This window comes from Leptodactylus fuscus, chromosome 5 (genome assembly GCF_031893055.1).
Source record: "Leptodactylus fuscus isolate aLepFus1 chromosome 5, aLepFus1.hap2, whole genome shotgun sequence".
NCBI classification, from domain to species: Eukaryota; Metazoa; Chordata; class Amphibia; order Anura; family Leptodactylidae; genus Leptodactylus; species Leptodactylus fuscus.
In genome coordinates this window covers 96526436-96551067 of record NC_134269.1, presented here as the reverse complement: position 1 = coordinate 96551067, position 24632 = coordinate 96526436, and the positions used below count along the sequence as shown (strand labels likewise).

Genomic DNA, 24632 nt, shown 5'->3' with positions numbered 1-24632 from the left:
CAACCACTTCATTCACACAGACCATTCTCTAACCACCTATATATCTCTAGATAATGAGTGCATATGACTGTTCATTTCTGCCCGGGCTCTGTCTATTTCTATCAGCATCTGTTATCAGGAGACTGTTGGCAGATTATCGTATGCAGCAGGATGTGACTTTGCTCTATATACATATATACACATTTTATATTTTGATGATTCTTTTACTATACAGTTACATATACAGTTTCTTACACAATCCATAAAGCACCTTTATAGGATAACTGAACTGTGCGCCCTCTAGTGGTGTGTGAATGAATCACAGACTGTTCTTACTGCGTCTGCCCCTCAGCACAGCTGCTTGTTCATTCACCAGAAACAGAACACCACTGTGCAGTAAGAAAAAAAAACTTTGACTTCCTCATTTCCAGTGACGTTGTAGTCTGTCCATGTTTTAGTGCCATGTCATGCAGTGCCCGCCCAGATACATTTGCACACTGTGTATGATCACACCCATCTCTACAGTAAAATCTGCGTTGGTGCTATGTTGGCACAGTGGGTGTAGCTTTATCTGTATTCTCTTTGTTGGCCTTCTGCAGTGACAGGTATGTATGTTACTACAGGAGTTATATAACATGTAGTGTAATATCCTTTGTATATTACAATTTATAGTATGTAGTAACTAAATATGTTTTATAATACTCATGAGACTGAAATAATAACGGGGTAAAGATGATTCTACTCAATAGAGAACTTGTTACATAGTATAAATATATAGTGTATACTGGGTTATCCTGAAACAACTCTATTCTTAACCAGTTCTCTTCACTATTAGCATATATTTGTAGGCATGCACTATATACATTCATACAACCCAACCGTGTAAATGTTCAGTGCTTATTTAATATGACGTTAACATATCGTACAGCACAGGTACTAATGACACCCCCTAGGCTACACATTCTTCTGCAATGACGAGTTTTATCATAAGGGGGCCTTGTCATAAGCTGGCTCTATTATAGGGCCATTTTAGCCAGTTTTGCAATAGACAAGTGTGCTACAACATGCACACTACTTATCTCATTAATTTATGGATGACAGAATATGGTGCCTCCAAGAATTTTTTTAAAGTTTTTTTTTTTGAGGTGTTAAAACTTAACAAAAACAACCTAAATTTGCTAATTCTAATGACCTGCAGAGTATATGTAACATGTCCTTTTGCTTGTACACTGAATACTGTGCAAAAAACACCCAGAAGAAAGTGGCGCAAATTCAGTTTTTCTTTAATTTCATCCCATTTTTATTTTTTTCCAGCTTTCCAATACATTGTATAGAATATTAAATGGTTCCATTATGAATTAGACTTTGTCCTGCAAAAAGTAAGCCTTTATACAACTCTGTAAATGGAAAAGCTAACAATTAGAGATGAGCGAGTACTGTTCGGATCAGCCGATCCGAACAGCACGCTCCATAGAAATGAATGGATGTACCTGGTACTTCCGCTTTGATGGCGGCCAGCCGCTTAACCCCCCGCGTGCCAGCTACGTCCATTCATTTCTATGCGAGCGTGCTGTTCGGATCGGCTGATCCGAACAGTACTCACTCATCTCTAGTAACAATGGATTTTTTTGTTTTTTGCCTTTTTCTAACAGCAATTACAAATCAGTTTGGTTGGTCCAGGCCTTTTCTGTTCCGTTCTTGGCAGCCTGTTACTGAAGTAGATTTACTATAGCTATTGAACTGACGTCCTGTACATACCATGAGAAATATCAAAATATGCCTCTCTTGTTTTATAGAGTGTAGACAATGGCTGCTGATGAAGATTATCACTCACTGCTTCAAGGTATCAGTAGCATAAATTTCTCTGGGGGCGCTATACCTTGCAGACTTCTCTTGACTGGTGACAGTGCTTTTCCGGTATTGACAAGTCCTGGGAAACATATCCTTATTGCTGCCTCTAAGTATGGGAAGGGTCGGCTTGTGGTCATAAGCCATGAGGGTTTCTTGAATGTCCCACAATTAATGGATTTCCTAAAAAATGCAATATCATGGCTGAAACCTTCCTCGGAAGCTGTCACTGGTATAAATGGCAACCTAGGTATTTTGGAACAGACATTGTCTGCATCCGGACATAAGGTTGAAAAGATCTCTGGTCTGAAGAAAGATGTAGGAGTGCTTTGTATGAATGGATATAACGATAGTCAGGCACAGGAAATAGTCTCCTTTGTAAAAGATGGAGGAGGTCTTCTCATTGGAGCTCAAGCTTGGTACTGGGCACAGTGCCACAAAGAAGACAATGTTCTGTACAAATTTCCTGGGAACAAAATGACATCTGTTGCTGGAATATATTTCACTAGTCAATATGGAGAAAAAGGAAATTTTAATGTGAGTGAGAAAATACCATGGTGCCCCTTCTACAAAGCGTAAGTACTATTCCTTTACGCTATTTATAATCATCTAGAAAAGTATATATTTGTTGCATGTCCTAATCAGAACTAAAATTATACTTTTTATTTATTTGATTTGATTTCTTTACACAGCGCGAGTTTTTCATCAGACTTAAAGCATCTTTTGCAAGGTGTCAGTAATATGGACATTGGTGGTGTTTCCTCAGAACTTCTCCTTCATGGACCACTGACCTTTCCAATTGGTCTGACTGGCAGTAACCAGTGCTTTTTAGCTGCAGCATATTATGGCAGAGGACGTGTTATTGTGGGGACACATGAAGGCTACCTACTTAGACCACAGCTCAAAACCTTCTTGCTCAATGCCGTCTCATGGCTGGATATGGGAAGAAAAGGGAAGATTGGTGTCAGTAAAAGCGTGGAAGGGTTTGCAAAGACACTACAAGCCGAAGGCTTGCAATACGTAGTGTCTAGTTTAGTCCCTGATCTCAGCGTGTATTGCTGTACATCATACTCTGATGCTGAGGCAGAAAAGATCCAGCAGTTTGTGGCAGAAGGTGGAGGTCTTCTCATTGCCGGCCATGCCTGGTACTGGTCTTACTCTCATCCAGATGTGCTTTCACAATATCCAGGCAACAAAATCCTCAATAAGCTTGGAATCAGCATTTTAGAGAGAACAATTCCACAGGGCATTTACCCGGTTTTGAATCCTCAGGTAGAGGATACTACTTATCATTTTCTAAGAGCAATCGGTGAACTCTTAAGTGATTTGAAGACCGGAGCTGAGCTAAGACCAGCTTTGAGCTCTTGGCTGTTGAATCTCAGACAAGATGGTTCTACCTTCTTGAAGTTGCCAGCCAGTCCTCTTATTTCATCTTTACAGGAAGAACTGGTACGCCTGGTACATGGCTGTGGCGTTCCCAAAGTCAGTGAAAAGTGTCCAGCAAAAAACTGTTCAAAGGAGGCTTTCATGATGTGTCTGGCCCAAGAAGCTTGCTGCTTGGATAAACTTCATGATCTAGATTGTGATGATGGCATATACAGACCGCCTATAGCTGTGCAGATTGATGCCACAAACCCTGGTAGAGTACTTTTCTCATAAGTAAATATATATTGTATATTTACCTTAAAGTAGGTGTGAATGTTTACTGTAAGGACCTGTTCCCACGAAGTAACGTGGCACTCAGTCTGACACATAAAAACGTGTCAGAGTGAACGCTTCAAAACAGAATCCCATTGACTTCAATGGGTGCCGTCTTATGCGCATTACATATTGAAGTCAATGGGATTCTGTTTTGAAGCTCTCACTCTGACATGTGTTTACTAGAGATGAGCGAGGACTATTCGAAACTCCCGTTTCGAATAGCACGCACCCATGGGAATGAATGGACGCAGCCGGCACGCAGGAGATTAAGCGGCCCGCCGCTTCCATTCATTCCTATGGGTGCTTGCTATTCGAAACGGGAGTTTCGAATAGTACTCACTCATCTCTAGTGTTTACTTGTCGTGGGAACGGGCCCTAATTGTGAACATTGTTGCTGTTCTTCCTTTGGTGAAAAGAGCACATATGAGCCCATTGTAATAATCCCAGGCATGCACTGCAGAAACAACACAAATTAAGATGTATTAAACAGATTTTATTGCAAACATTTTTAGCAAAAAACCTGACATATGGTAATTTTATGTCAGTTTTCACTCACGCTTAGTGTGTGTGCATTATGTTTAGTCTAGGTCATTAGACTTGCGGTTGTGTCAGGACTTGCAGCCATAGTACAGGCACAGAAATGCACATGTATTGTACTCATTTGGGATTGGCTAATGGCTGTGTGCATGCAGCTTGTACAGTGGCACACAGTCTCCATGGAGTATATTTTGGAGCTCCATACAGTACAGTCAGCATTGTTTTCAGCAGAATTTACCTCTATACATCTGACATGTGTATTCCGTGCTCAGGTCCTGATGCCTGGAGAAGTACTGGACTCTACTTGCCTCCTCTGAAAACAGCAACACTTGTGTTTCCAGCCTCAGCAGTGGGTAAAGGTCTTCAGGTAACCTCCAGGAATGCCTTTGTTCTATCCTGCGATTTGTAGCCAGTTATTATTCCTATCCCCCTATTATTTTTGTATTGTGAAAGTATGAGTTCTATGCTGTTATATTTTTAGTAGTCTTACAGAATATTTATTGCAGGTACAGGTTGGCTGTCACTCAGATAACCTGAGTGGTGCACAGCAGTTTTGTCGTGCACCAGTGGTTGTGAACAGGAAGGGTGTTGTTGATGAGAAGGTTTCTATATCCTCGGTCTGGGGTGGACTTATATATATTTTCGTCAAATGCAAGACTCAACTGGGCAGCATAGCGATTTCAGTGCAAGAAGTGGAACTAGCGCCTTTGTTCATAAAGGGTGAGTATAGAATGCTCTTATTTCTCTAAAATGTCCCAAATAAATGGTAGAACATGTCTTCTTACACCGCGTTCACACTTATATCTTGACCTGTCTGGCATAATTCTGCCTAAATCCCCAGAAAAACGGCATAGGGATGGTTTGCTAGTGATCAGTTTAAAACCCCATTCATTTCAATGGGTTTTTAAAGCAAACTGCCAGTGTCTGTATGCAGCCTCTCTGCCATGAAACCATTTCTTTGGCACAGACACAAAGTTGGACATGCAGGACTTTGTGTCCATGCATACAGACACCACGGTTTCATTTAAAAACCCAGTGAAATGAACATGTTTTTAAGCTGACTGCCAGTAAGCCGTCCCTATGCAGTATTTCTGGGGATTTAGGCGGAATATGCTTTGAAGTCTGCATTATTTCAGTGGGCTATCTGGGTTTTTTCCGGATAGCATACTGACCCATTCATTTATATGGGTCCATACATAGGAACGTGAAATTCAGTCTGGGCCAACAGTCCGGGCTGCAAAATATGGAACAGGCCCTATTCCTGTCCAATTTAGCATCCCTACTTCCGCGGTTCCTATTCATTGAATCAAAGGGGCCATGGAAGCATGGCCGATGCACAGGCGGCAAACAGATAACATCATTCATGGCTGCTGGTTAACACATGGTCATGTGCAACCAACTTAAAGGCCATGTCAATGAACTTCCATGAATGGTGCTGCTTGTAAATAACCAAACAGTGGTTCCTTTATCTCGCACCCAATATTAATTTAACATCTATTCCATTTTCTTTGCCACTTCCAAGATGCTTAGAGCCACATTATAAACTAGGATGTAGATTTTACCAAAAAAGGAGAAAACGGCCTACTTACGCAATTTCAAGTGGATCCAAAGATATTGACATAACACAATGCACTTGATGTAAACTTCATGGTCGGAGGTAAACAATATAACCGTGAATTGGAAAAACATCCAGCAACCAAGTCCAAACATGCTTGAATGAAACATAGCTTTTAATGCAGCATATATAAAGTGTCCATCAGATAACAAACATAGCCATGTGGAAAAGTAAGTTTGGACTCCGGTTGCTGGATGTTTTTCTAACTCATGGTTTCAGTATGTAGATAACCTGACTTCACTAGACTGTGTTCAGTTTTGCATTATAGACTTAATTTGGAATCTGCAACACACTTTCAGATTTAATAAGAAGAATTACCTTGTATGCAGTGAGTTCTCTATGCAAAATTTACGTCACCCTGCAAAACTCCATAAGGCTGAGGCACAAATGCCGCGATTTGGCAAAAATCACCTTGTTTTACATTAATTGCAAAGTAGATGGGGTTCTGGAGATTACCGCTGGAGGTTTTCATATAGGTATTATGAAAGCAGAAAGTCCACAGAGGAAAACTCTGAAGACTTTCAGTAAAAAGCACTGCAGGAAAAAACGCTAAGTGTTTCCGCCACGGTTGCTCCTGCAGTGCTTTTTGGCAACAGCTCGCTGTGTGGGTCCATAGCCTAAAATAACACAAGTGATGTGAAATTCATAACTCTTTTTAGGTAAGACTGACCGTTCATCTTGGGTGCAAAAAATTCGAAACTACCCATCTCCTTGGGCTGAGCTCATGACTGAAAACCTTATCATAACTGTACCCTCTGATGCAATCCGTACCCTAGAAGATCCAGATGCTTTAATGTCTCAGTGGGACAAGATAATGGAAACAATAGCTGACCTTGCTGTAATTCCAAAGAAGTTTCCCCGTCCAGAAAGATTTGTTGTTGATGTGCAGATATCCAACGGTAAGTAGGATGAAATCTCTCATGTTTCTCACGAAACGCAATTTTTTTTTTATTTTTGATGTTCTGTCAATAGGTTACAACAATGAACAGGATTCTTGAATTTATTTATTTTTTTAATTTTCTTAATGACGTTATATAGAGTTGTTTTAGTAGCACGAGGAGGATCTTGTATAATATTAGGCAAGTGGTTTCAAATGTTATGGCTAATTGTTGTATTTTCTTATATAGTAATTAAAAAAGAACTCAAAGACTGGATATTGTTGGCCTATCAGTAGGATAGGCTATCAATATTAGATTGATGGAGGTTCAACATTCAAATCAATTCAAATGAATGAAGGGTGAGCTGCAAAGACATGGCAACGACACAGTTTAAGCTGTCTGCTTCTGGCTCTGTGTAACGTGCTAAGAACAGCTGATTGGTGGGGGTGCCAGGTGTAGGACACATACTGATTAGATATACAAGACCTATCCTAATGATAGACCATCAATAACCAGTTTTGGACATCAGCACTCCTGCATGGCCACCTCTCAAATCAAAAGGATAAGTAGAACCCCCTCATTCCTAGCAATAGCTGTTAAATTGCCACTATTATGACTTTTTTCATGTCTAAAATTGTTAGTTTGAAAGCCTCTTTAAATTGCCCAGAATATATTGATTTTACAGTACCCAATAATGGAATGCTGTTTTAATTCATAACTACAGGTTGGATGCATGCTGGATACCCCATAATGTGTCATTTGCCTACAGCATCTACTTTAGTAAGCATTGAGAATATAAAGAAAGGACTATGGGGGCCTATACATGAACTTGGTCACAACCAGCAGAGAGGAGTATGGGAATTCCCTCCTCACACCACAGAAGCCACATGTAACCTGTGGTCTGTATATGTACATGAAACTCTGCTGGGAATCCCAAGGGATAAAGCTCATCCTGCTCTCAACCTAGAAGCCAGAGGAAATAGAATCAAGGAGTATCTGAAGAATGGAGCCAAGCTTGATGAGTGGAATGTGTGGACAGCGCTTGAGACTTATCTTCAGGTACCATAAGTAATGTTTTACAATAATACTAAACGTAACATATAGCATATGTCACTTAAAACTTAAAATGCCAATAGTGTTTGTTTTTTTTAACTTCTGTTGCATCTGTTACAAACTAACAGTCGTGTTCTCTGTTTTATTACTGTTGCAATATGTATAGTAACTTACTTTATGTTGTTTCTACTTCTTCAGCTACAAGAAGGCTTTGGTTGGGAAGTATTTAAAAAAGTTTTTTCAGAGTACCACACAATGACAAATGTCAGTAAAGACAAGAATGTCAAGATGAATCTTTGGGCAGAGACGTTCTCTCAAGCAGTCAATAAAAACTTGGCTCCATTCTTCAAAGCCTGGGGATGGCCCATTGATGACACAACAAACACTAAACTATCTGCATTGCCTCAATGGGATAAGGATCCTATGAAATCTTATGTCAATTCAAAATAAACCTAAAACTTCAGAATGTCTGAAAATGAATTGGACACTGCCATTTTATTGTTTATCAGTATGAGTCTTTTTGGAAATGAGCAGTGGTCATTGTTTTGAATACCATTGACCACTGCCTTTACCATTACATTGTTGTACCCAAGCATCCCCAAATATATTGTAAGAGCACCCTTAATAAAGAATATTGGTACAAAAATTCCAGCCTCAATGTAACACTTCCTAGGGACCTGATAGCACGAGGAGTGATCTAAACCAGAGGACTCCAATATCCCTATTCCTTAACACAGCAGGCACCAAGTAAAACAAAGATTGGATAGTGTCAGCAGTTTCCCATATAAGCTTCTCTAGTCGGTGAACAATTGCTTAAAGGAGTCCTTTCACCACCTCCACCAATTCAAGTTCTTACCATCTATAGGTGCTGCTGCACAGACTCCAAGACACCTGCAGCGCTTTTCACAAAGTCCACAGGGGTTTCTTCTGCAGACTTTCTGCTTCAATTATACCTATATGGAAACCACTGGCGTTTCTGTAAGTATAATTGACACACTGTCATTTTCAAAAACAGTGATTTTTTTTTTTTTATATTTTATAGTCATACCTTACCTCTCCTATAAGTGATCACAGAACTGTTCCTCTGGCCCTCTCATATTTCAGTGGTCACATAAAGACCAGCCTTCCTCTCCTTTAAGTCACATAAAACTTTCCTTTAGTACTATCTTGTGTACTCACCTCCAAGAAATCTGCGATGTGCCTTCTGCTTGCAGAAAAATGGACCAACAGACAACTTTTTGTACCTAGCTTCCTATATAGAGAAAAATCTTTAAATGTGCACATGTGTGTGCGTGCGTGCACATGGACACGCACACTATTGTAGCATAAGCCTAATAGGATGTTGACACACCTAATCCATTCACTTCCAAGGTGTGTCTGTTTGGAATCTTAGAAGAAGAGCTATGGTTATACCATATGCAAATCATTATTTTTCGCTAGAAAAACCATTCTTACAACCCTTAGCTCGCTTATTGCTTAGGCGAGGAGGACTGCCACTAGTTCCCAAGAACTCTACTACATTTTGGACATTTGTATTATCCTTATGGCTGTATTGTGTATTGTATAATACATTATACTGTTTGGTTGGGATTGCAATATTGCCCTGTATCTCCTCCATGTTCATCTCCTATACAGGTCATGCTGTTTTTTTCCTTTTGGACTACCATGCTTAGACTTTTCTTTAGGGTGCCAGCCCATGGAGTTGACGACAGTCTCAACTCTGCAGAAGGAGGGAGAAACAGTGTGTGAGAGCTACTTATAGCTGAGGGAGGAGGGGGTATAGGTAAAACACAGACAATTCAGTTTATTCCTTCCGTCTACAAGGCCACCTATGCTGGACTCTCCATCCTGTGTATTACTTCACCACCCTTGTCCACTCACAATGTAACTGCACAAGGAGAGTGCATAAAACCTCCTTACCTTTTGCTCACTACAGCCTTCCTGTTGTAAACTAAGCCAACTGAGTGCTCCATGCAAAGTTTGCATGTTATGGGTATGTTATTTTTACTTGTCCTGACTCCAGATCTCTGTGCCTGGACATAATAATGCTATTTCTTTCTAACTCTAGCTTAGATTGCCAGGCTGCTCCTCTGACCGGTTGCTCTGTCTGTATGAGATGCTGTGACTGTTCTGGTGTGTCAGCACCCCTCTTCCCACCTTCCTAATTTCTACCAGGGCATATGCACCGTGTTTGGTCTCCCAGTGTTGGATTACATTAATGTAAACACAGCAATGGGGTCCCAACATCGTGCTTAGGGAAACCATCTAGTAAGCCTGCAGTAAATGTAATCCAAACTGTGTTATTTCTATTGTCTATTGTTTGCCCAAATGTTATCCCTGAGTTAATTACATCAAATAATCTTGTAAAACTAGTTCAGCTGGCAATAGTCTTTGCTAAGAGACTTCAGACAATGAGCATCTTGTTATAGTTACAATATATATTTAGAAATATTTTGACATACCTATGGTTTACTCGCCACAATTTTATATACAGTGTAGTGACTATAATGAAAAAGTAACATGTTTGGCACTCAATTTGTGCTTCAGGTAACATTGTGTACCTTTTCTATTAAACTTTACTAGTTTTAATCCTTATATGGAAAAGAATTTATAAACTTTGACAGTGCGTTTCACCTTTTGACTGTTTGAGAACAGAGTAGCCAGTGTATTACAGGACATTATGTCACTTGAAGGCATACATAACTATACTGCTTCAAGTCCCTCAACCAGCCCACTGTTCAGGGCAGTAAATGTGGCCAACACCTGAACCATGTGAATGCATGGTTACCTATACAGCCCCAGAATTGGATAGGTGTTGGCAGGAAACTGTGAATCTTCAGTGTGTATCCCTTGTTGCGGTGAGTTGAAGCTTGAGTGCAAGATTGTTACAGATGCATGCACATTGCATACTAGTACAGTGCGTGAGAATTATTTATGGTAATACAGGTATTTAAAAAAACAAACAAACTATGAGATATACCTGACTACATAATGTGCACAATTTTAGAAAATACACTTTGAAAACTCTGCCATAGACTGAAATACAGTTGTACAAGTTATCTAAAGACAGGAGCTTCAAGCCTGCTGGGGGCTGCTAATAAAACAAACAAAAAGTTAACCTCCCCCCCCCCCCCCCCAAACCCCAGTGTCTGTGTGTTTTTTCTGTGTGGTGTTCACACAAATCATGTGGAGAGAAAAGTGCTGCAAGAAGTACTTTTTTCTCCGCATGATTTGTGCGGACACCACGCAGAAAACGCATGGACCCCATAGACTATAATTTTCTTTGCTAAGCCAAGCGGACTCCCCGAACAGCATACTGAACGCAGATGTGATCCAGGCCACAGCTACAGGCATATAAAAATATCAAAAAAGCTGAACCACCATTTATGCCTCACATGTAAATTAGAATAAAAATTAATCAAAATATCAGTCATTCCCCAAAATGGTATAAATAAAAAGTCATCTGGATCTGCTATATATATATATATATATACTCTTTATGTGTGTAAATGTTTACAACTATAGCAATTTTGCTAATATTTCTTCGCAGTAAGAGGTGTCAATCATTTTGTGTGGGCAGAGGAAGTCACAAGCTTTCCATGTGTGTCTTGGTGATGATAAACCAGCTTTTTACATCACAATCTTAAAATAAATCAAATAAATCATATCAAATCTATATTTCATCAAACACAGCATAGGAGACCTGACAGAGGTGCCATAAATATTTAATCACAGCGGATGAAAGAAGGGACACGACATGAAATATTATAGTATCCAATGCAGGCAAATAAGAGTTTAGATATGTGGCCTATGTGGAACAAATGTCATAGTTTTTACAGTTACTTGCCTGATGTTCTAAGAACTTAGAATAATCCCTAAAGTTTTCTCACATGCAATACATGTTTATTTGGCTGCATTATGAATCTTCATGTGTCTGACCATTGAAGACTTCAGTCCGAACCTCTTGCCACATTCTGTACACATGAAGAGCTTCTCTCCTGTGTGTATTCTTTGGTGTACAATAAGGGATGACTTTCGGGTGAATTTTTTCCCACACTCTGAGCACAAGAAGGACCTTTCTGTAGACTTAGCTCTCTTTAGTATTTGATCAGATCCATTCCAAAGATCTCCTCCTGAATTGTGACTATTTAGCACATTTAATATGGGTTGCTCTGAATGGATTCTGTTTTCATCTGCTTTCCCTGAACTGCCTTCAGTGATAGATTCTGAAATGTCAGGCTCATTTTCCCAGGAAGGAGTAGACAGATGTGTGCATAGGTCTTCATTATTCTGGCTCTTGGTGGACTCACCATCTGCAAAAACCAAAAACTCACAATAGTTCATTCATATGTTTGTATGTCAATATTCAAGGCTTACACAATTCACTTTAATATCGACCATTAAAGAAAATAATTTTAGCATTTTCAAACCAAATGCAAACCTGTAGTAGTATCTGCTTTCCATCCTTAACCCCTTAAAGATGTTGTCCTGTATTGATGACCTATAATCGGCATGGGTGTCAAAAACCCAGGACCCCTCTGACCAGCCATTTGAAGCTGCTCAGCATTCACAAGAGCACCATGACCCACTCACTGTTTACATCTCACACCATTTATTTTATAGCAGCCGTGCCATAATATTACAGACTTGTCCAATTCACTTTTATGGGATGAGTGAGGAGGACTGGTCATTAATAAATATAACTGTACAACCCCTTTAAAGGGAGTCTAACCCCCAAGTATATTCAGCTGCTACCTCCACATTACAGTTTAAACAATATACCTTTCTTACTTTTGTAAATTTGTATAAAAGCAACTTTGAAGTTATAACTTTGTGTGGGCCTTGATCTCCTGTGACTCAGGTAAGATAGGTGATATCATATGAGTGGGAGGATTAACTCTTACTATACAGGGTGGTACAGGCAGAAAAGGTAGGGGTCTGAGTAGCAAAAACAGTGCTCCAGAGAGCTGAAGGCCCGCCCCCAGTGCACCAACTTCCTCAATTGCAAAAGACTTCAAAGTTGTTCTTCTCCAAATCTAGAAGTGACATACATAACATCGGCATGTTGTTTATCAGTGTACTTGTGGTCTGTAACATGACTGTGAAACTTCCTTGGTGGACTCACTTTAAACCTCTCCCAACATCCTGGATGCTGGGTCTTTAAAGATGGAGACTTCTCTGCTTACTAGCCACCAGGTCTCCGCTGTTTTGCATGAAAAGCGCATTAGATGCCAAATACAGGAAAATAGAAGCAGAATGCAGTTCTTTTTGATGTTGCAAGGACTTATTTTTCAAATAGTACAAAGTATGATATGTGTGGTGCACCCAAGCAATAGTCTTTGCCAAAAGTGGTTCCTGGTCACAGTGTTTGGGAACCACTGTTATAGAGGAATGTCCCTCACAAACAAAAAGGACAGTATGCATAGCATAAATATGTCACAGGATATCTAGTCTGGATAAAGTAGTGGTCTTTTGGGGTGTTTCTACTGTACATGTCAGTATTTATGTACAGATACAGTATTGGTTGCATTTCAACATTACATTTTACTACATTAGATGCCATTATTGTGGTACCAAACATTGTTGCCTCCATGCTTTATGGAAAGTTTTGCATTTAAACAAGAAGTACATGTAAAGAAGTAAATGCCAAAGAGGCTGGACTTGCTTTTTATCTGTCTGTAGCTCAGTGCTCCCTCTCTATGCCCTGTACTGGTATTAGTAGTTACTCACCTGCAGAGGGAGTTTCAGAAGTCTCTTGTTTTATATTTAGTGATCCTTCTTGTATGTTCTCTTCAAATTGTGGATCAAAATAGTCCCTTAAAGAGGACCTTTCATGATTTTCATGGTAAACACATGGACCCATTACAGTCTATGGGGTCTGTGTGGTTTCATTGCTCACCGCTTTTTAATGCGTATAGGTTTCATCAGATTGGGCACAGGCAGTTCTATATACTGCTGGAAAGCCGACAGTGCGCTGAATTCAGCACACTATCGGCTTTCCCGATCTGTGCCCCTGGTGAAGAGCTAGCGCTGTGCTCTGAGACCGGGGAAGAATGCCCCCCTCCCCTCCTGATAATACTCGTCTATGGACGAGCTGTGTGAGCAGAGGGAGGGGGCGTTCCTTCCCGCTCACACTGTACAGCGCTATAGGCGCTGCTTGTACAGAAGGATGTTCCTGACAGAGTGTCAGAAAAGCCCTTCTGACTATAAAGCGCTACGGTACTGGCACCGATAGCTCTTTACCCGGGGCACAGAGTGGGAAAACCAACAGTGCGCTGAATTCAGCGCACTGTCGGCTTTCCAGCAGTATATAGAACTGCCTGTTCCCCAAACCATGAAAAGTCCTCTTTAAAGAGGACCTTTCACCATTTTGCCCACAGGCAGTTCTACACTCACCGGCCACTTTATTAGGTACACCATGCTAGTAACGGGTTGGACCCCCTTTTGCCTTCAGAACTGCCTCAATTCTTCGTGGCATAGATTCAACAAGGTGCTGGAAGCATTCCTCAGAGATTTTGGTCCATATTGACATGATGGCATCACACAGTTGCCGCAGATTTGTCAGCTGCACATCCATGATGCGAATCTCCCGTTCCACCACATCCCAAAGATGCTCTATTGGATTGAGATCTGGTGACTGTGGAGGCCATTGGAGTACAGTGAACTCATTGTCATGTTCAAGAAACCAGTCTGAGATGATTCCAGCTTTATGACATGGCGCATTATCCTGCTGAAAGTAGCCATCAGATGTTGGGTACATTGTGGTCATAAAGGGATGGACATGGTCAGCAACAATACTCAGGTAGGCTTTGGCGTTGCAACGATGCTCAATTGGTACCAAGGGGCCCAAAGAGTGCCAAGAAAATATTCTCCACACCATGACACCACCACCACCAGCCTGAACCGTTGATACAAGGCAGGATGGATCCATGCTTTCATGTTGTTGACGCCAAATTCTGACCCTACCATCCGAATGTCGCAGCAGAAATCGAGACTCATCAGACCAGGCAACGTTTTTCCAATCTTCAATTGTCCAATTTCGATGAGCTTGTGCAAATTGTAGCCTCAGTTTCCTGTTCTTAGCTGAAAGGAGTGGCACCCGGTGTGGTCTTCTGCTGCTGTAGCCCATCTGCCTCAAAGTTCGACGTACTGTGCGTTCAGAGATGCTCTTCTGGCTACCTTGGTTGTAACGGGTGGCTATGTGAGTCACTGTTGCCTTTCTATCAGCTCGAACCAGTCTGGCCATTCTCCTCTGACCTCTGGCAGCAACAACGCATTTCCGCCCACAGAACTGCCGCTCACTGGATGTTTTTTCTTTTTCGGACCATTCTCTGTAAACCCTAGAGATGGTTGTGCGTGAAAATCCCAGTAGATCAGCAGTTTCTGAAATACTCAGACCAGCCCTTCTGGCACCAACAACCATGCCACGTTCAAAGGCACTCAAATCACCTTTCTTCCCCATACTGATGCTCGGTTTGAACTGCAGGAGATTGTCTTGACCATGTCTACATGCCTAAATGCACTGAGTTGCCGCCATGTGATTGGCTGATTAGAAATTAAGTGTTAACGAGCAGTTGGACAGGTGTACCTAATAAAGTGGCCGGTGAGTGTATATACTGCCAGAAAGCTGACAGTGCGCTGAGTTCAGTGCACTGTCGGCTTTCCCGATCTGTGCCCGGTGTGAAGAGCTTACGGCCCGGTACTGTAGCTCTTCTATGGTCAGAAGGGCGTTTCTGACAGTTAGCCAGGAACGTCCTTCTTCACAGCACAGCCAATCACGCTGTACTGTGGAGCGGGGAGGAACACCCCCTCCCTCCCTGATAATGTTCGTCTATGGACGAGTACTGTGAGCAGAGGGAGGGGGCGTTCCTCCTGGCTCTCACAGCACAGCGCGATAGGCGTTGCGAGGCAGAAGGACATTCCTGGCTGTCAGAAACGCCCTTCTGACCATAGAAGAGCTACGGTAGCGGGCCGTAAGCTCTTCACACCGGGCACAGATCGGGAAAGCCGACAGTGCGCTGAACTCAGCGCACTGTCAGCTTTCCGGCAGTATATAGAACTGCCTGTATGCAAAATGGTGAAAGGTCCTCTTTAAGGATGATGCATTTGGCTGTAGATACCCAGTAGCACAAGGCTGCAGGTTCTGTTGTAGACTTGATTCTTGTTCCTTCATTGAAGGCACAGTAACATCACCTTTATGTGCACTCAGAAACTGCTGCATGTTAGATTGCAATTGACCTAAATAAGATTAAGACCAAGTTACAGCAGCTTGTTGCTTAAGAAGACAAATACCACTGATATAATTTGGAAGGTACAAAACTGTGTATGAGTTGCAAACAGCCTTCCTAAATATAAGGTGGTCATACACATTAGATGTAAATCAGCTGAAATTTGGCAGAAGAGTGAAAATAAAGTGTATGGAAACATGCCAGCCCTCCACTCACAGCCTCCATAATCAGTGGCAGATTCCACCCTGATTTGGCTGATCGGTAGGGATCCTGGGTGTTGGACCCTAACTGATCAGCTGTTCTGATCCCTCTCTTCTTTTTTAAAGTTCCCACTTAGACCCTCCAAGATAACAGAAACACATTTGTTTTTTCTAATATACTTTAGCACATTACTTACCGATATGATTCTCTAAGTGTAATAACAGATCGCAGTATCGACTAAAATATATGCCACATTCTGAGCAGACATTGAGCATCTGCCCAGTGTGGGCCCTCAGATGTCTTACTAGGGAGGATTTAAAGCTAAACCTCTTCCCACAGTATGTGCATATAAAACGTTTCTCTCCAGTGTGTATTCTCTGATGGACAATGAGAGATGACTTGCGAGTAAAATTTTTCCCACACTGGATACAGTGGTAGGCCCTTCTGCTGCTCGACAACCTTGGCTTGCAAACGGAGTCATCAATTTCAGATTTCACTACTGTCTCAGATTCTGTGGCTCTTGACACCGCACTATACATGTCTTGACGCTTTGTTTTTTTCAAGATGACTTCTGGTGAAAGATTGCAATTGTGTTCTGCTTCTAAATGAGGAATATTAGAAACTGCATCAAACTCCAAATTTGTATCACTGGACAATTCACTGTTACCTGAAAAGCAATCAGAACATTGTTGACTACACTTCTTGCTTATAAAAATCAGACAGCTAGGCAGATATCTAATCGACAAAACAGCATTCTGACACCTATCATTGCATATTGACATGTCCCTTTAACCATATAGCTGATCACCAGGTCAATTTCATTTAAGAAAGACTGCCAGCAATCGCTAAAATTGGACCCACTGGACAAGAAACTGTTCTATCACTTATCAGGGCTCAGCAGCTGAAGATAATATGCAGAGAGAGGGAGTGAAGAGAATATCGATGACCAGGAACAGAGACTGAGTCATTACTCTGACCAGAGAAGTGGTCTGCAACCTAGGAAACAAGTTATGAACATTAAGGAGACATATTTAGCTGTATCTGGCAAATGGAGCAAGATCGATAAAGCAATACATTGAGAAAAACACTTTAGTAAGCTTAAGCTACAGGTCTGCATATGAGATAGGAATAACCCTCAGCATTTTACACTATATGATGGTTAGTTTCTATAACATGCTATAAGAACACTCACGTATATGCGCTTTGTGATGTCTGATCAACAGATGTTGCTCCGTGAAGTGTTTTCCACATTCCAGACATACATGAGACTTTGCTGCACAGCTGTCTCTTATACGTTGGCTCAGTTGGTCTTGGCTATCAGGATCGTGTCCCGGTTCTGATCTGGGATAAAACCTCTCTATTTTATGTGCCCTCTGATGAAACAAAAGTTGTGAAGCTCCACAGAAACGCTTCTCACAATGAGGACATTTATAGGGATTCTCTCTCCTGTGGACTTTCTGGTGCTGGAAAAGACTGGGGTAGCGATTAAAGCTCCGACCACAATCTGAACAGATATTGAGCATTTTTGGAGAGTGAGTTCTAATGTGTCTGACCAATGACGACTTCAGGCTAAACCTCTTGCCACAATCTGTGCACATGAAAAGCTTCTCTCCGGTGTGTATTCTCTGATGTACAATGAGGGATGACTTCCGTGTGAAGCATTTTCCACAGTTAATACACGAGATGCATTTTGCCTCTTTCCTGACTTTCCAGTCTCTATCATTTCCATATTTAATGACAATATAACTCTTTTTATCTATTCCTGGATTTGATCTCTCCGTGACATAAGACTGTTCTTGTTTGGGAGCTTCTGTGTCATCTTTATAAACAGCAGAAATACTGCAGGTTGTTCCAGATTTGGTATCCATGTTAGAAATACTATTGCGGGTATTAAATAGACAACTGTTACCTAATGGCACAAAAAAGGCACATGTTCAGAAAACGATGGCCAATATTCTTAGGGAACACGTGTGATATATGAAATATTTCTGTAGACATTAATTACTGTGTAATTGCTGAATAAGTCATAGTAGAAAAAGGTTGGCATGTCGGGGCGACACGGTGGCTCAGTGGTTAGCACTGAAGCCCTGCAGCGCTGGAGTCCTGGGTTCAAATCCCACCAGGAACAACATCTGCAAGGTATTTGTATGTTCTCCCTGTGTTTGCATGGATTTTCTCCCATTCTACAAAGACGTACTGATAGGAAAAAAAATTAAAAAAATATACTTTGTGATTGCTATATGGGGCTCACAATCTATATTTTAAAAAAAAAAAAAAAGGTTGGCATGAGCATAAGTAGCCGGCATCTACTAACAAGGCCTGGCAAAAATCACTGTCTTCACAAGCCATCTACCAGATATTAGGAATTGAGTGCCAATGAGCTAGGACTCACTGACAATGGACATCTGATCAGTGTTCATGTTCATAATGTCATTGATTTATACATTTCCAGTAATAACAACAGGGGAACTGCACAATACTAATTTTTATAAAGGGTACTTATGGAGACTACAAGTATTCTTCAGAAAGGGGAACTGACAGATCCTCTTTAGTACTTATTAGAATCAATATACATAACAGAAGTACTCACTGCTACACAACCCTAAGGTAACACAGAAACACTCATATATTAAGTTAGCAAGCTACTATCTTCTTGACGTGCTTCTGTTTTTCCCCAAATATACAGGTTCCCAGTTTCCAACATAGGTGCAAGTCCAAGAGGTGGACCTACATGTCTTAGACATGTATGGTTATGCCATAAATGTCCAAATTGGAACTACCCCATGAAAGGATTTAGTGACACAGTGCAGCTTTAGGCTGAGTTCACACAGGGTTTTTTGGTCAGGATTTTGACGCAGAATTTGCGTCAAAATCCTGACCAAAAAAACCCACCTCCCATTGAATTTTAATGGAGCCGGTCACTTCCTTTTTTCGTGAGCAGTTTGTTCCCGCTCGTGGAAAAAGGAAGCAACATGCCCTTTCTTCAGGCGGATTCTGCAGCTGTTTTAGCCCCGGACATCCGCCTTGTGACACCTCCCTCCTGACTAGGCCCATTCATTGGGGCCTAATGCGGAGCGGAATGCTGTGACTGGTTGCCGATGCATTACGCCGGCATCCAGGCATGGCTAGCCATTTTTTGGTCTGGAATCTGAGGCGGCCTCCGTGTCAAATTCTGGACCAAAAACCCCTGTCTGAACTCAGCCTTATGCTAAAGCCCCGGAAATGTAGCTTTTTTTGTTGCAGATTTTGTTGCGTTTTTTGTGCCAAAGTCAGGAGTGGATTGAGCAAAAGGTAAACGCAACAAAATCCGCAACAAAAGAAGCTGTGTTTCCGCAATGTGGGTCCCTAGCCTTAACGTGCCTTTTTCCTTCTTTTCTAGTGATTATAATGTCTTTGGTATCTTTAGAGATGTCTCTTCTAATTCGATACACTGCAGTGTCACTTAAATTCTCCACAAAGGATTATGTGTCACAAACATTTCATGACTAGAATATACATTAGATAATACTTAACCTTTATGGATCCTCTGATGTCTTATAAATGCAGTACGACGTTGAAAGGACTTTCCACATTCAAGACATGTATAGGATTTTTCTGCAGTTTTATCCTTGACATGGTTATTCACTTTGTCTAGAAAGTCAGGGTTTCCAGGTTCTGATTTTGCATAAGATATTTCGGCTTTATGGTTTCGCTCATGAAGCTTTGAAGTTTGGGAGAAGCTCTTCTCACACTGAGGATACTGATAGGGTTTATGTCTCCTGTGCACCTTCTGTTGCTGGAGCAATATTTTTGGAGAGTGAGTTTTCATGTGTCTGACCAGAGAAGATTTGAGGCCAAACCTTTTGCCACATTGTGAGCACATGAATTGCTTCTCTCCCGTATGTATTCTCTGATGGACAATAAGGGATGATTTCCGTGTAAAGCTTTTTCCGCAGTCAATACACAGGACACGTTTTTCTACTTCATGAGTGTTTTTCTTACCATAAAATGACCCATCTTTCGTCTGGTCTACGCCATTTCCTGACTGCAAGGATAGGGGTATATTACAGTCTTCATTTACAATAGAGGGCATGTCATGTGTGACTCCATCATTACTGATAGTGATGTCAGCAGTAGCAGGTTCTAGGACAGAGGAGAAATAAATGTTAACTTCCAAAAGTAAATACAAAGTGGGAAAAAGCCACACTGAATCTGAACAATTTCAGTATAAGTTTACAAACTATACATGACCTAACGCTAGGTGATATCATGCAAGACACTGCCCTTTCTCCATAAGAATAGTACATTAATAGTTTTTACTCTGTTATAAAAGGGTTGGGTTATTAATATCAGATCTGTGGGGGATGACAATCCTAACATTCAGCTGTCAGTTTAGTCCATATTATAGCGACTCTGCCTGGTAATGCCGCTTAATATTATTTTGAATCTGAATGGGACTGAGCTGCAACTTGGCAATCTAACCAATGAATATGGTGTCAATGGCCTGAGAAGAGGAAGCAGCCGGTCAGCTGACAGTCAGGAATTCTGGAGCCTTAAATGAAGACTCTCTGCTGTATCCCTGGCTGAACAGAGGTGAATATACATATTTTCTTATTTTAACCCCCTCTACAGCAGAAATATAGTTACTTGGGACATCCCTTGAATATCTTCTATGAGCAAACCTAACCTATATGGAACACACTGTGAACGGTATTCTGAAGCTTGCTATGTCTAATAACTTGCACACTGCAAGGGCCAAGCAATGCAAATTTTTCATAAAAACCTGTTGGAAAATTAGTTTTTAGCACAAATATATGTAAGGCTACATTCACACTTGCAATTGAGTCTCCATGAAATCCTGAAATCGGCGGATGAAAACGTCCCGTAGAACTTTGTAGATCTTATCGGAGAAAAAGAGTTGTTTTTTTCATCAATACTGTTAAAAACTTTAGTTGTTTTTGTGTATATAAATCTTCCTTGGCTCGCCATCATCCTTCATAAATTTCTAGGGACAGATTTCAGTGATGAATTGGGTAGTTTGGGAGAAAAGGGGATAAGGAAAGAGCCTGATAAATGAAGAAAAGAAGCATTTTTTTCTGATACAATATATTATACAGTTGTGCCTAGACAATGATAATACGTGAAATGTGTAATGCAGCTGGCTGGTGCATCTCAGAGTGCCGTAGGGTGCAATCTTATAGGATTTTTGCATCAATGTAATGTAGAGAATTAAAATGAAAGATATTTGCAAATATACATAATGAAAAATGTTGCTGAATTTTTCTTGATCAGTTGCCAATGGGCATGACCATGACTGGATAAACTTTCTATGGTCTGGGACCTGTCAAAAACCCAGACATGATCTCCCTATTGCAGCCAAGTTATTAGGCATGGTCACTACATACATGAGAAGGTAAGTCGGCCACAATAAGGAAATCATGGCTGAAGTGTCAGACTGCAGAAAGTTCCTGCGTCCATACCCATTGGAAACAGATTGTCACCACTAATATGGTTAGAAGAAATCTTTTAAAAAGCTGCAAGATGGATATTCATGAGAAACCCCTTTTACATGTCCAGTTCCTAATTCTTATTATTCCCTACTCACCATTGTGCAATCTCTGATGTCTCATTACAGCTCTATTCCCTTTAAGGTACATCCCGCACACTAGACATAAGATATTCTTCTGCGTGCTACCTTTGGCCAGATCCTTCCCATTTTCAGTACAGTCAGATTTATCAGGCTCTGGATCCTTTTTGTGAATTTTTTGATGAACTAGTAATTGTGATGCCCAAGTAAAACTTTTCTCACAGGACGGACATTTATGGAGTCTTCCCTTTCTATGAACTTTCTGGTGCTGGAAAAGACTAGGATAGCGACTGAAACATTTGCCACATTCAGGGCAGATTTTTTGTGACTTCGGGGTGTGAGTCCTCATGTGTCGAACCATAGAAGACTTGAGGCCAAACCTCTTCCCACACTCTGAGCACATGAAAAGCTTTTCCCCTGTGTGTATTCTCTGATGTACAATAAGGGATGACTTCCGTGTAAAGCTTTTCCCGCAGTCCATACAATGACATGGTTTGTGGTCATTGGAAGGCTTCTTACTACTTCGAGCAGTTTGCTTTCTGGTGTCAACTACATTTTCATATTTCCCAGTTACTTCTTCTGTCTCTTGTACAATATCGACCTTTTCTTTATCCATTTCCAGATGCCTGTAGCACTTATAACTATAGTAGTAAGCATATGACTGTCAATGTCCAATGCTCTGCTCCTCCACTGTTCATTCTTGTCATATTTGTATATAGAGTATTCTTCTGCTGAAATCATAATTATTATATAATTAGAATAATTCAGCCTATTTGTTTCAACAGATATTCAACAGAATATGTCTAAGTATAACAATGCTCACAAGGTACAGGAACACCGCATGCAAACAACCAGTCAGTCTCTATATACTGTACATATCATACCAGAGAACACAGGTTCATCTCAAGGAAAAGCTCAACAGTAAGGTGTAATAATAATTTGCATACTGCAGAAAACCAGGAATACCACCGAGACGGCGGCGTGGAGAAGACTTCTAAAGGTAGGAGAAGAATAGCCTTTCTTAAGGCTATTCCTACATGTTAGTCTTAAAAAATGTGATTCTAATGATAGAATCCCTTTAGTCTTAACTGCAACTTAGAAAATGTCCTCTTTCATACAACACCAGAATCAGGTTTCTGCATTTTCTAATGCCCTAGATATAACTGTTTGACCCTCCCCCATCTTCATTACCTTCAAGAATGTACACAGTGAAACACAGGAGCAGCTGTCAATAGAGAAACAAAGGGATTTCACAGAAAGGAGACACAATTTGTTAATAAAGTATATTACAGAATTTATTAATGAAACAAATACTGCCAGAACATTAGAAGTTGTTCAAAAGGTTAGGCATATGTTAATTATAAGGTATTTGTTACATAGGAAAGCAAATATTCTTTATGCATTTTCTCTGCTGCAACCCTTATATTGAAGCCCTTCCTATTAACCCCTGAAATCAAGATGATATACATAATGTCAAAGAGGTTATCCGGTTTCTGACACATCTCATGTTCACATTTCTATCTGATAAAAGGTTCTACCCTTAATGTAATTCCCTAAATTTATATCCGATCATGTTACCATTACAGACATGGACAGTGAGGGATTATTAAATGAGTTGTTGGGAAACTTCTAGTTAAGGCTGGATTCAAACTAGTGTTCGCACTCCATTCAGGAATTCCGTCTCCAAATCAGGACTTTTCTGTCCGAATTTTTCGTGTTGTCCCCATTGTAGTCTATAGGGTCCAAGGGTTTCCATGGGTAAGACTGGGTTTCTATTTTTCGAGTTCCCAAGTGTACCCAAAGAACGGAAACCCGAACGCTAGTGTGAGACTAGCGTAACTTACTTTGGCCAGCAGGTTTTTCAGGCAGGACCAGGGGGTTCTGGGTATTTACCTATGTTATGGGGCTGGCTTTGTTATAGTCTGCCAACCACCATAGCACAAGTAACTAACAACCTGTGAAAAGAAGACAGGGGGAAGGATGCAGAGCAAACCAGGGAATAGTTCTGGTCAAGTGAACCAGGGTCTGAACCAGTTTGGAGCATCCCCTCCCCCCAGTACTGCGTGAAGAAACCACCGACCAAAGTTAGTTAAAGGGTTTTCCAGTTTTAAAAAAATATGGGTCAACTGGCAGGATTCATCAATACTTAATATATAGTCATATATATATATATATATATATATATATATATATATATTTTAATATATATCATTGTTTAATATATATTCTGTTTAAATTCAGACCCTTTGCTCTGATTTATTTTCAGGTCAATGACCACAGAGTGATGTTTCATTTGCAAGCACAATACTGCTCCCTGTGAGCAGTTCGGCCAGCAAACAAAATGTAACGTTAGGTAAATAAAACTCAGCATGAAACCTCAGATGTTGGAGTGATTTATTACCGGTGATTTCACTGCAGGGGAGAGTGGAAAATAAAGCCAAGCAAGGGGTGCACAAGGGAACAGTGAGTATGTAGCACTGCTGTGTTTGTATTTGCAGATAGTTTTTGGAAGCTAGCTAGGACAGTCCCTTTAACATCTCCTGGTTGTCTGTATGACTTGGTGGTGGTGTACCCTGCATATCTGCTTATAATGGAGTGGGCTGGGGTCAGTGCAGAGTACAGCATTCTCTACACTACACCTATAGACAAGAGTGAAGCCCTGCACAGGTTACAGGCAGTATACACTGCTCCTATATCATGCCTGTCGCTATATGTGCGTGCTAGCCGCAATCACTACAAACCTCAGTCTCCTCTCCCGCACAAGTAACCGGATTATTTACTTCCGGGTAATGCAGCAAGGGCTGCTGGGAGATGTAGTTCGGCACGACGTAAAGTAAAAGACAGGACAGGACTCTAGAATGACTATAGGCGGTCTGTTCAGTACTACAGCAAACAGCTACAGCGCCAGGGAGGGCAGTACTGAGCAGCAACAGCAGGTCATAGAGGAGACCCTGAGAGAAGCTTCCGGAATGGGGCCGCCCTCCACCAACCAATCAATAGCAAGACTGTAAACACCGTTTGGCATG

General features: G+C 41.0%; 2 protein-coding genes across 3 annotated transcripts; one reads left to right on the top strand and one right to left on the bottom strand.

Annotated features, from left to right (window-relative positions):
* Positions 1-283: 283 nt before the first annotated feature.
* On the top strand, positions 284-8257 carry LOC142203225 (TRPM8 channel-associated factor homolog). 2 transcript variants are annotated; one of them, XM_075273774.1, is made up of 8 exons: positions 284-584; positions 1776-2402; positions 2520-3466; positions 4338-4432; positions 4578-4785; positions 6340-6579; positions 7283-7617; positions 7810-8257. In XM_075273774.1, the coding sequence occupies exons 2-8, from the start codon at positions 1786-1788 to the stop codon at positions 8059-8061; spliced, it is 2694 nt and encodes an 897-aa protein (XP_075129875.1). In that variant the 5' UTR covers positions 284-584; positions 1776-1785; the 3' UTR covers positions 8062-8257. The 2 variants fall into 2 exon arrangements, with proteins under 2 accessions (XP_075129875.1, XP_075129874.1); XM_075273773.1 differs by having other exon boundaries at positions 4572-4785.
* A 3076-nt stretch (positions 8258-11333) lies between these two features.
* LOC142203223 (uncharacterized) lies at positions 11334-24368 on the bottom strand. The gene is made up of 6 exons (XM_075273772.1): positions 24348-24368; positions 21625-22337; positions 19554-20162; positions 17233-17949; positions 16237-16707; positions 11334-11924 (listed from the first exon to the last, which is right to left on the bottom strand). Exons 2-6 carry the CDS (start codon positions 22220-22222, stop codon positions 11515-11517), a joined length of 2805 nt encoding a protein of 934 aa, XP_075129873.1. The 5' UTR covers positions 22223-22337; positions 24348-24368; the 3' UTR covers positions 11334-11514.
* Between the last annotated feature and the right edge of the window lie 264 nt (positions 24369-24632).

Excerpts from the sequence above, each read along its gene's own strand:
- LOC142203223 (XM_075273772.1), bottom strand. The coding sequence starts at position 22,222 with ATGGATAAAGAAAAGGTCGATATTGTACAAGAGACAGAAGAAGTAACT. Across the intron at positions 17,950-19,553 it reads ACATCAGAGGATCCATAAAG|GTAACAGTTGTCTATTTAAT; the intron begins GTTAAGTATTAT and ends TTGTGCCATTAG. Across the intron at positions 11,925-16,236 it reads ACACTTAGAGAATCATATCG|ATGGTGAGTCCACCAAGAGC; the intron begins GTAAGTAATGTG and ends TGGTTTTTGCAG.
- LOC142203225 (XM_075273773.1), top strand. The coding sequence starts at position 1,786 with ATGGCTGCTGATGAAGATTATCACTCACTGCTTCAAGGTATCAGTAGC. Across the intron at positions 4,433-4,571 it reads CAGTGGGTAAAGGTCTTCAG|GTACAGGTTGGCTGTCACTC; the intron begins GTAACCTCCAGG and ends TATTTATTGCAG. Across the intron at positions 4,786-6,339 it reads AGCGCCTTTGTTCATAAAGG|GTAAGACTGACCGTTCATCT; the intron begins GTGAGTATAGAA and ends AACTCTTTTTAG.